Consider the following 11,704-nt stretch of genomic DNA (forward strand, 5'->3'; position numbering starts at 1 on the left):
AGGACAGAGCCTGGGAATGAGGAGAGGACCTGGGAAGGGGTAACCCTGGGAAAAGAAATTCTTATTAGTCACCCCTGGCTCTGGATACTTTCCAGGAGTGGCCTGCAAAGCCGTGTGACCTTGGACAAGTCTCGTCCACTCTTCGGGCCTCAGTTTCCTTTGAGGGACCTTGAATGGGCGGGAGTTGCTGTGGCTTTCTTCAGCTGGGAGACCCGGGAGGAGGTCCGGGGTTCCAGGGTGGGAGGCGGCCCGGCTTGTCGCTGAAAGCCGGCCAGGCGCACTGTCGGCGCTCAGAGCTGGTGTCCGCCTCCTGCGCTTCCTGATCCCCAGCCGCGCTCGCTCGGAGCGCAGTGCCCACTATCTCCTGGCCCGGGACCGGCCGAGGGGTGCGGCGGGACGGGCCCAGGGGTCTCTGGCGGCCGGGACGGAAGAACCGGGACCCTGCCAGGCCCCTCCCGCGAGCAGGGCGGCCCCTCGCCGGCTCCTCCCCCGCCGCCCGCCACCCGCCCGGAATCAGTCGCCGCACGCGGTTCCGCAGGTGGCAGCGATGGCCCAGTCCTGAACTCCCCGCCATGGCCGGCACCCCCGGCCCGCTGCGCCTCGCGCTCCTGCTGCTCGGGGTGGTGGGCAGGGCCGGCCCCCGCCCCCAGGTGAGTCCCAGGGACCCCGACGACACCGGGGGAGGGGGGTGGCGCTGCAGGCTGCAGGCGCAGTGTCCTGGCGGGGGGCCCTGGGACTTGAATGAAACTCCGTGACCGCTGGCGGGGGCATCCGAAAGCCTCGGGGGGAGTAGGGACTGGAGAGTTTGTGCCCCTGGGCTGGAAGGCCCAGGTGAGGGCTTGGACTACAGAGGATTCCCCCAACCCCAGCGAGACGCCCTCTTCCTCGCCGCCCGGGTCCCTCTGCCAGGGCACCCGCTGCCCCGCAGCCGCCCTGCGCTGACTTCTGCCCCGCTTTTCCTTCCTCCCCGCCACTTTCCCAACTCCTTCTAAACCGTGTCAGCGGCCCTGGCACGGCCCGGCATCCTCCCAGACTCCCTCTGCCCCACAGTCTGCCCCAGACCCCTCTCCCGCAGTGCCTCCCCGGGCAATCCACCTGCTCAAAGACCCTGAGAAGGCCCTACGAGGGCTGAGAGGGCCAGGGTGCGGAGACCCGCTCCTCTCCCTTTCTCGTCAGCCCCCAGCACAGCCTTTGATTCATGGTCCCTGGGACCCTGTGGTGGCAGCTTGTCCTCCCCAGTGACCTCCCAGATGGAACCTACCCCCGTCCCCTTCCAGCCTCTGTAGCAAACAGGCAGAAGGCTCAGTGCCCCTCTGGAAGCAGCCAGCCCCCCACCACCACTCTGCTGACCTCCCATTCTGACCCTACACTGACAACAGGCACCAAGAGAACGCATATTGGGACACGCAGGAACACCTGGGCTCCTTGGTGCCACCAGAGAGCAGGCCACAGGTGGACATCTCTAGCCCCTCTCTCCTGCTCTTGCTCCCTTTCCTGCCCCAGGCTTCTGGGCTGGGGGCAGTGGTCAGCTGCTTTTGAAGAGGGGAGCTGTCCAAAGATGCTGGGACATGCTTGAGCAGAGAGGAGACATAGACTTGGGCAGCCTGTCCTGGGTCAGGAAACAGGTTCTTCCTATCACTTCCCACTGCTACCGCCAGACCTAAAGAACTGAGATCCGTGGGGAGTGGACCTGGACAAACCTGGAAGTTTGTCCCAGAACCATTGCCTTGGTGAGGGCAGACTCCACCCCCGCTGAAACCCCAGATGTGGACAGACGTGCCTCTCAGCTGAGGGGCCAGCACATTTTCAGCCCCCAGATTATTTTCCAGAGGCATCCTCTCCCCGCCCCTGTTCCCCAGCCCAGCTGCTGCCCTGAGCCCCAGGAGACACCCACTCCCTTCCAAGGCACCTTCCTCACAGCGCCCCCAGCCAGGCCTTGGTTTTCCTGGTGTGGTTGGGATCTTTCAGGGGCCAAGGCTGCAGACCCAAGACGTGGTTCTTGCCCATCGTTCCCTCCTCTTATGGACTGGGTTGGGGTAGGGGTGGAGGCTCTGCTTCCTGGTCCCATCCTGCTCTAGGCCAGGTTTACAGATCTGGTTTGAATGAAGGGAAGAAGGCATAGGGAAGAGGAAAGTTTCTGTGAGCTGTCTTCCCAGAGGTCTTATTCCCAGAAGTGTCAGGCTCCTGAAACCGCACTTTCCTCTGATCCAATTTTACTCCTTAGCCCCAGGCCTAAGGCAAAAGTTGGGCACACTGGGGGCATAACACGATTGGGGTGGTAGAGAAGGATAGGAGGGGACAGGTCCTAACTGAGATGGGAGCCTTGAGGGGGTGCTCTTGTCATGGGAAACTGAGCTGCCACGGAGATCTGAGTTACAGGGGGTGCTAAGGATAGACTGCAATAATTATGACACAACATCATGCATACTTATAGGACTAAAAAATAGTGTATTTTGCATTTTGTTTTCTGTCTATGAAGTCAGCAGGGTTAGAGTTTCTCCCCTCGTGTTGCTGATGGGGGGATGAAAGCTCAGAAAAGAGGGTCCCTGTATAAAGTAGTTCAGCAGTTCAGGAGCAGGGAGGAGAAAGGGGTGAGGGGCTGGGCTCTTGATCTAACACCTCCTACTCAGATGGGACTGAAGGGAGAACTCGGAGAGTGAGCTGCTCACTGTCGGGTCTGCGGAGGCCGGAAGCAGCATCCCTGCAGGTAGGGGGATGGCTGAGTTGACTTCTGAAAAAGGTGCCCTAGGCCACTCTTTCATTGTTGCTGGGAAACCTCACTCCCCTACCCTGGTCCTTACCTGTCCAAGACCCCGGTGAGGGAGTGGGCCTACTGAGGAGACAGGCAAGCCCTCCATACTCAAAGTTAAAATCAGACAGAACTGGATTCAAATATAGAGACTGCTATTAGCTGGTGATCTTGAGTTGGATATTTGATTATCCCCAATCTGTGTCCTCATCTGTAAATAGGGATCATAAACTCTATCACACAGGGTTATGGAGGGGATGGACACTGGCACCCTGAAATGGCAGCTTTAGTCACTTTAGTCAAATGGGGGAACTGACCCATTTGTCCTTGGGGATCCGGAAGTGTTTTCCAGGGCTTCAGGATAGGACTGAGAGGGGCTCTTGGAGACCCTGGGTCTCTGTACTCTAGTGAATGGTGGATGGAGTCCAGGGCTGAGCCTTGGTCAGAGTGGACATTGTTCTAATCTGGGCTTCCTTCTGGACAGAACCCAGGCTGGGGGCTGGGGCAGGAGCAACCAAGAAACCACATCCTGCCCTCGAATGCCCTGCACCAAGGCAAAACAGGCTTCCTCAGTGGCAGCCTGCCCCTAGGAAAATTCCTATGTGTGTGGGTGGTGGTATTGGTGGTGGGGACAGAGATAGAGACAGGTAGACTGAGACAGACCAGGGGGAGAAGGGAGTGGGCTATATGAGCCCGCGTTTCCCAGGTATATGTGAGTGACCGTGTGTGTAACGGTCTGTGTGGGAATGAGTCCCTGTGTGTGCAACATCTCAGCATGCAGTTCTGCATCTGACACTATCTATGTGTTTGTGACCCTGCATGTCATACTGTGTCTGTGGGAGGGTCTGTGTGTGTGTGTGTGTGTCTGTGTGTGTGTGGCATCTTGGTGCATGAATGGGTGTCAACTAGTGTGTGTCTATATGTGCAGGGGAGATAGTGTGCTTGTGAGAGTGTCTGTGCGTTCCTCTGTGTGTGTATCTTGGGGACAGTGTCTCAGCATGTGAGTGTGTACCTGGCAGTCTGTGAGTGATTGTGTGTGGTGGGAGAGAATCTGTGTTAGTGTCTCAGCATTGGGATTGTGCATGGGGACGTGTGTGATGATGCGTGTGACAGTGTCCACGTGGGGGTTTTTGTGACTGTGAGAACATGTGTGTAGTATTCCGTTTCCTGTCCTTTCGTTCAGATATCTAAAGCCCTTAGGGAAAAAAATGTATTGTAAGCTCTGAGCTTTTGAAAAAAAAAAAAAGAAGAAGAAGAAAGAAAGAAAAACAAGGGGCAGTCAAAGAGACAGGAGTCTGTTGATGGAAGGGGTGATTTGACTTCTGGGAGGTGACACAGAGGAAGGAGGTTGGGGTCCTGGGAGGAGATGCCAGGGAACCTGAAGGGCTGGACCTGGTTGGAGGCCTCCAGAAATTTGAATTGGAATCCCTTCTTCCTCCTTTTGAGAGGCCCTCCTGCGCGTCTCCCACCTCATGGCACAGAGAGGCCAAGATCTCTTTCCTCCTCCCCGTCAACCAAAATGGTCCCCAGAGAAGGAAAGAATCTGATACACTTACCCGCTCTGAGAAATAGGAGACGCCTTTCAGGTTGGCAGCCAGCGTTTGGAGAGGGAGACCCTCCCGGGGTGTTGAAGGCCTGCTACCCCAGGGGCTTCCGCTCCACCTGCTTCCTTCTCTGCTGTCTTTCTTTCCAACGCTGCCTGCTTGTACAGGGCTTGAGAAGTCACAAAGATTTTCACCTGCTTTATCTTGTTGGATCTGTACAGTCTCTGAGAAGAATGATATGCCCATTTTACAGATGGTGGAACTGGCAACTGATGAGTAAACTGAGGTCCAAAAAGATAAAATGTGTCCCACCGTCCTGCATTAACAGAGCTGGGATTTAGACCGAGGACTTGTAAATCGCTGTCCAGAGCTCCTTCCTGTAGCTCACACCACTCCCTCCTGGTGTCCTCTCTCCTGTCTCCTGCTTCCTCCCGAAACTCCTGAATCTGAGGGATGCCCCTTCCTTCTTGTAACCTCCAACCAGGCGTCATCCCCATGTGCCTTCATCCACCTCAGATGGATCCCATGAAGCCTGTCAAGTCTGGATTCTAGAAACTGCCATCCTGCCCTTACCATGGCCCCTTAGACCCCCACTGACCCCTGCCCTGCTCTCCTCATCAGCTCTGCTGCCTTGTGAGGGACAGGGACATCTGGATTACATCCTCCCTGCTCCCCAGCACCCACAGCCCCACCTTGTCAGGCTTGCAGCAGGGACTTATGTTGTGGGAGGATGAAATGGAGGAGTGGGGGACACTGCTGGGCAGGGCCTTGCCCCTCCTCACAGGGCATGGGGTCCCAAGCCTCCTCCCTGCTTCACTTTGCCATTGGCTGTGGTTACTGCTGGAAGATCTCACAAATTAAGCAGAATGATTGGTCATTGGACGTGAAAATATATTAATTTCCTCTTTCTGGGAATGTGTTGATCCTAGAAGTGAGGAAGGGGTGGGGCCCCAGTCCCCAGGAAGCCTGGTCACTCCCTCCCACTCTGCCCTTTCCTCTAAATAGCAGAAATCATGGGGATTGCTGCCATTGACTGAGCCTCTTCCATGTGCCCACCATCTTAAGCATTAACTCAGTCCTCACAGCCGTCTCATGGGGGAGGGGCTGCTGTTCCCATTTGCACAAGTTTAAGCTGAGGCTAAAACATACAACTCTTGCACTCAGTTGCAAACTTAATGTCTGGGTGAGCCAGGTCCAGGCCCAGATCTGAGCCCAAGCCCAGGGTTGTTCAGTCTCCACTATGTTACCTGGGCACCCAGGTAACCTGCCGCTGGGTGTTACCTGGCACTGGGTGACCCTAGCCTCATTTACCCAGCCTTTCCCCAGACCAGAACCTCCCATCTGTCCCAGGGCCTGCCACCACTCTCTCCCTGCCCCCCAAAATCCTCCTGATAACAGTCCACAGCTTTCCTCTGCTCTCCAGAGCACTGATGTCCCCACCCCTGTGCCTTTTCCCTGCTGTGCCCTCCTGCTGAAATGCCTACCCTCCTCCTTGCTAGCCCAGTCTGCCCCCAACTCCCTTCACCCCAGCCCCACCTCACAGTCCCCAGTCCCTCAGGCCTCTTGAGTCTACACTGAGCCCTGCCCCAATCACTCCATGAACACTTTCACCCACTGGCTTCCCTGTTATGTCACTTATCCTGTAAAGCATTGACCCCCACCCCCGAGTAGCCTGAGGACTCTCTCAGGCAGGACTCCTGCAGTCACCTTTATACTCCCTGCATTCCCCTCCACCCACAACCACCCAGAACCTGGCACCGTTATGGTTTCTGTAAATACGAGGTGTGGGAGAGGCCAGAAGTCTGGGTAGTTCGTACTGTGTGTGTGCCTGCAGGGTTGGGATGAAGGCTCCAAGGTATTTAGAAACCCTGAACTGGTGCAGGGAGAGGACAAGATATTCCTACTGTCAGGAATCCCTTACCTAAGGGGGAGCCACAGCCCCGTCCTCAGGAAGCCCCAGTCTGAGGGAGACACAGCCCTGTCCTCAGGGATCCCCAGTCTGAGGGGGACACAGCCCTGACTCGGGGATCCCCAGTCTGAGGGAGACACAGCCCCATCCTCAGGGAGCCCCAGTCTGAGGGGAGGCACAGCCCCGTCCTCAGGGAGCCCCAGTCTGAAGATAGTTTTATGTCCACAGCTCTGCTCAGAGTAGGTGACAACGCTGCCCTGGGGTGCCGGAGGCCAGATTGGCCTTCATGGCACGGTCGTTAACCCCTCCCCCGCCTCTGGGGAGAACTGGCTTCCACAGCCTCTCTGCCTGCCCCAGACACACCTTCTGCCCCAGTTCCCAGCAGTGACCTTGTGTGTTGTCTGCTTTCATTCTAGAAACAGAAACCAAGGGGGATTTCTCTGTCTCTCTGCCCTCCACCCTCAGCAGCTGCTGCATTTAGGGGCAGCGTGGAAGAGCCCTTTACCTGGAGAAGAGGGAAGAAGGGAGAAGGGAAAGGGGTTAGGGTGGCGGGGTTGATCCACCAGGACTTGCTCTGATGAAAACTGTGCCACCTCCTCAGCTGTGGCTAATATCATGGACAACACCTTTGCAACTGTTATGTTTGATTTCTTGTTCTTTTTTTCCCCAAGCAAATACAGTTGACCTTTGCCCTCAGATGAGCTCTGTCCTTCAGGGTAGCCCCTGCGGCCTCGGCACACCTATGCCAAGGACGCTGCTGGGGCTCAAAGTGAGCTGGGCCCTTCCGTGGGGCCTGCGAGGCAGCAGGGGGTGAGCAAGGCAACCCAAGTCTCTCAGGGAGGTGCGAGATAAGCCAGCTAGAACCCGAGACCAGATCCAGCGTGTACCCAGCACGCCACAAGGCAAGGGGGCAAGCTTCTATAAAGAAGCTATTTTAATTTCAGCACACGTGGACATTTTTGTGATTTCAAAAAGCAAAATGTTGTTTTAAATTATGTATAGGTCCTACATTTTATACATGGGGCTCTTGGGTCATTTCAGCATCTGCAGCCTCTAAAGACGAATATTTATAATTTTTAAGGCTGTTCAGGAAAAAACGAAACAGAACCACAATCCCAAGACATAGCCGAAGGAAGTGCACAAAAATGCTGAGAAGGAACGGTGGATTCTCAGTGGGATGGGTCTGTTTGGGTCTGTGTGCTAAAAAGCCATTTCGGTGACCTTACTGGAAGTGGAGGCTCAGCTCTCCCTACTCACAGGTGAAGGGGATCCCCCCCATTGCAGGCGTGACTTCAGTGTTCTGCAACCTCCCTGACCCCTTCACCTCATGTCCTCAGGACTCTTCCTTTGGGTGGATAGAAGCTGGGTTGAATATTAGATTTGGTTGTTGTGTCACAGGGGAGCACAAGGGGGCTGTGTTGAGTGCATTTGTAAGTGAGTGCATTTTGGAGGAGGAATGCTAATGGCAGACATCCGGGTTCTCTGTAGCCCTGAACGCTGCCCTGCTTGCCCCCGCATACCTTCCAATATTCCACCATGGTCACTGATCTGAAGGACTCCAGATTCTAGCCTTAACTCTGCTTCCTGGGGGGGCCTGTGCACCCTTGATTCAGTTCCTCTCCCACTCTGGCCTGTGTGTTTCCTTCTAGAATGGTTGAAAGTGCAGGAAGCCCTCAGGCAGGCTGACTAGGCACCAGAAGGAGCTTAGAGTCCTGGGCCCTCAGAAAGTCTCTCTCCTAAGTGAGATCAGAGACCAGGAATGAGGCACACACTCTCCTTTCCTCCTTCATCCACCCACCTCCCCAAAAGCATCAATTTAGCAGACATTTGCTGGGTACTTGTGACACATCAAGCTGTGCACCAGTCCCCTGGGAGGAATGAAGATGTGAAACCATCCACCTGGAGCCCCTGGGTGGCAGTGACTTATTCCCACTCTCTTTCAGAGGTGGCTGACACCTGGCAGAGTTTGGGGCTTTGAGGTTTCATGGAGATCGAGAAACCAAGTGTGTTAGGGGGTGAGGGGGCAGGAGAGGGGCTGGCTGAACCCACAGGCCTCCCATGTATGCCCTCCCCTCAGGGTGCCACTGTGTCCCTCTGGGAGACAGTGCAGAAATGGCGAGAATACCGACGCCAGTGCCAGCGCTCCCTGACTGAGGACCCACCTCCCACCACAGGTGAGTCCAGGTGAGCTCCCCACCTTTAGTGCTCCCCACACAACCAACTCTTGGAGGAATTTGATGAACCCAACGTCTGTGACTGGGAGTCATTTGCCTCTATAGGATGCCACCACCTCTGCCCTCTGCCTTCATCTCATTGTCCAAGCTACTCCTTCACCTGGATACCTTCCTTTCTATCGACCAAAATCTTCCTGTTCTTCAAAGTCCGCGGAAGCACTGCCTCCTCCAGAAAATCTTCCCCAGGACTTCTGCCATCATTTGGCTCTTACTCGTTTGCTGTAGTCTGCTTTGGGGTTGCTGTCTTACTTCTGTCTTAGCTGTCTTAGCCGTGTGGCCTCCCTCACGCCCCCGGCCAGCCCCCCAGCTAGAGCCTCTCAGAGCAGGCACCCGGCCTTGCCTTTTTTGTCCTCGGCACCTCCCAGCCTGTGCATGGACTGAGGGCTCCACAAAGGTATTTACAAGAAGAAATGTTTCAGGGAGTTCACCAGGTGGTTTAAAGAGCACAGGATTGGAGCCCGCTGGGCCTAGGTTGAAATCCTGACTGTAATTATAACACATGACCTGAAGAAGATTATCTTAGGTGAGATCAGAGGGAAGGTGAGCTAACATTTCCCTCTGATCCGTGAAGTGCAATTTAAGAATAGGCCTGTAGTGATTGTTCGTTGAGCACGTACTATGTTCCATTATCTATGTAGCATACAGTCTCGATCCCACAAAGCCCTATGGGGCTGCAAATACTCCTGTTTTACAGATCAGGAAACAGACATTAAGTTACTTGCTCAAGATCCTGCCACTGATAAGTGGCAAGTGCCCTTGCTTGGCTCTTGCCGGGTAGGGAAAGTGCTTGGCATACAGTAAGTGTTCAGCAGAGGTTAGTGGCATGCAGCCTCTGAGGAGGCGAGGGGTCTTGGGGAAGGGAAGGAAAGTACCATGGCCAGTCACAAGCAGGGACTCAGAGACTGTTCTCTCTGCTCCCAGACTTGTTCTGCAACCGGACCTTCGATGAATATGCCTGCTGGCCAGATGGGGAGCCAGGCTCCTTCGTGAATGTCAGCTGCCCCTGGTACCTGCCCTGGGCCAGCAGTGGTGAGCCCCCTCCCCCACCTGGTACCTGTCCTGGGTCAGCAGTGGTGAGCCCCCTCCCCCATCTGGTACCTGCCCTGGGTCAGCAGTGGTGAGCCCCCTCCCCCACCTGGTACCTGCCCTGGGCCAGCAGTGATGAGCCCCCTCCCCCACCTTCCCCTGTATCCAGGAGGCTGGGGTCGAGGCACTGCTTCCTTTCCTCTGAGACACAGCCCTCCCCACCCAGAATGTCTTTAGGCCTCCTAGTGAGTGGTCTGCCTGCCTTTCCTGGGGTGAGGGGAGTGGTCAGCAGTGATAAGTTTCACGATGGCCTGAGATGCCACCTGAGTCTGGGCGCGAGGCCAGTGCTGACAGGTGGGTGGGGAAGGGAAAGTAAATGTCTGAAGAAAAACGCGACCCCCTCCAATCCAGTAGTCAGGAAAGGAGCTAGGTGGGGACAGACCCTTGCGGGGAGGGACGCTATCCAGGGTGTCTGCTGTGTGTATACATGTATGTATGATATGTGTCTGCAGGTGGCCCATACCTGTTAGTGACATTTAGCTATCTCCTCACTCTCTAGGGGTTCACTGGGAGGAGTGATCAGGGCATTGGTGGGTAACCAACTCCATCAGACTCAGCCCTCCTCAGCTCACTCCTGCCTGCGAGGGGGACCCTGTACTGGGAAAGGTGTGACTGGGTAGGTGGGAAGGTCACTGGGGGTACAGAGATTTGCAGAGGCTGCAAGAGGATCCCTGACTGGAGGGTTAGTTAATTTGCCCCTCTATCTATCCCAGCCTCCCTTACTGAGCCAGTTTCATCCAGGTACCATGGAGGATAACAGGAGACAAGCACCCTCGTGGCAAGGAGCTCCCAGTCTCCAAAAGGGGAGAAAAGATATTTCCCTACCATCATCATCATCATCATCATCATCTTCATAGCCAATATTTATTGAGTACATACCGTGTGCCAAGTCCTGCCCTAAAAGCAGGACTTTATAACTACCCTGTTGTTATGCCTGCTGTACAGATGAGGAAACTGAAGCACAAAAAGTTTAAGTCACTTGTTCCAAATGACGTGGTCAATGGTAGAGCCAGGATTTGAATCCAATTCATGCTCTTATCATCACACCTTGAAGGGGCCGGAGCCCAAGCAGCAACTGGCTCAGAAGCAAGTGTGGGCATGAGGTTATGCTGTGGGGAAGCCAGGAGTCTTCCTGGAGGAGGTGGCCTGGTGGGGCCCGATGTAAACTTCACCTTGGCACGTAGGACTGAAGTCAGATGAGGCCCAGGCAGGTGTCCTAAAAGTGCTGTCTCCTTGTCCACCCTCACCTCTCCCCAAGGGGCAGGGAGAGCCTGGGCGTAGAAGGAGGCGGGAGCCTGGGCCCATCAGTGGCCTGCCTTCTGCAATACTGCCTGTTGGAAGCACTTTCCACGCTACACTCTTTTCATCCTCACAACCCTCTGAGGCAAGTACTCTGATTACCCTCCCATTTTCAGATGGGGAAACTGAGGCACAGAGGTGCTCAGTGACTTTTGCAAGCTCACACAGCCATTAGTGGGTGACCCAGAAGCTTGGTTTAGAGTCAGTGTGGCTAACTGCTGCACCAAAGGCTTCCTTGGTCGAGGGTTGGGGGGTGCCCTTGCATGTGGCTCTGGCCTGGAGACAGATGAGTGGTCTGGATGCCCTCTGCTGTCTGGGCACACCTCTAGGGACAGGGATGAGCTGTCTGCCCTCTCCTATGAACTCTGCAATCTGGTGGTTCTGCTGACTAGCTGTGTGAGCAGGAGCAAGTTGCCAGACCTCTCTGTGCCTTGCTTGACTCATCTGGGAGATGGGATAGAGCCAAGTGACATGGGTGTGGGGAGGACCACAGGGCCTTGAGAAATGGTAGCTGTTAATTTTTCCCACCTCACTACATACCTCCCTGACTTCCTGCAATACACACGCTTTCTCTGCCTCCCATAGATTTGAGACTGGCAGCTTGGCCAGCGTCTGCCAGGCTTCTAGACCCCAGGGAGCCAGGCGTAGGACAGGGCCCATCACTCAGCACTAAGCCGCCCCCAGCTCTGCCTGCCGCTTGCAGCTCCATCCATCACCTTTAATTTTATTTGAGCAGGAAATAGGTCCTGGTGGTGCCCATTTATGAGTGTACATGGTTTTATTGCTTTCTCCATGAAGATAACGGCCACTGCACAGGCCCCCTGCCAGCCTTTACCCCACCCCCTCCCCCCGCCACTCGCCAGGCTAATTTACTCCCTTTTTT

At 55.4% G+C, this 11,704-nt stretch overlaps 1 protein-coding gene across 3 annotated transcripts in view; it reads left to right on the top strand.

Moving 5' to 3' along the window:
• The first annotated feature begins 381 nt into the window (after positions 1-381).
• The window catches only part of GLP1R (glucagon like peptide 1 receptor), a 43,078-nt gene continuing 31,755 nt past the window's right edge, over positions 382-11,704 (top strand). For all 3 annotated transcript variants that reach the window (XR_001885109.1, XR_001885110.1, XM_017870156.1), the window contains exons 1-3: positions 382-650; positions 8,280-8,376; positions 9,358-9,465. Coding sequence is in view for 1 of the 3 variants with exons in the window: in XM_017870156.1 (XP_017725645.1) it covers positions 573-650; positions 8,280-8,376; positions 9,358-9,465 (283 nt within the window). In the remaining 2 variants the exon portion in view is untranslated. The remainder of the gene's footprint in view (positions 651-8,279; positions 8,377-9,357; positions 9,466-11,704) is intronic.

The sequence above is a fragment of the Rhinopithecus bieti genome, unplaced genomic scaffold (assembly GCF_001698545.2).
Source record: "Rhinopithecus bieti isolate Rb0 unplaced genomic scaffold, ASM169854v2 scaffold_4553, whole genome shotgun sequence".
NCBI lineage: Eukaryota > Metazoa > Chordata > Mammalia > Primates > Cercopithecidae > Rhinopithecus > Rhinopithecus bieti.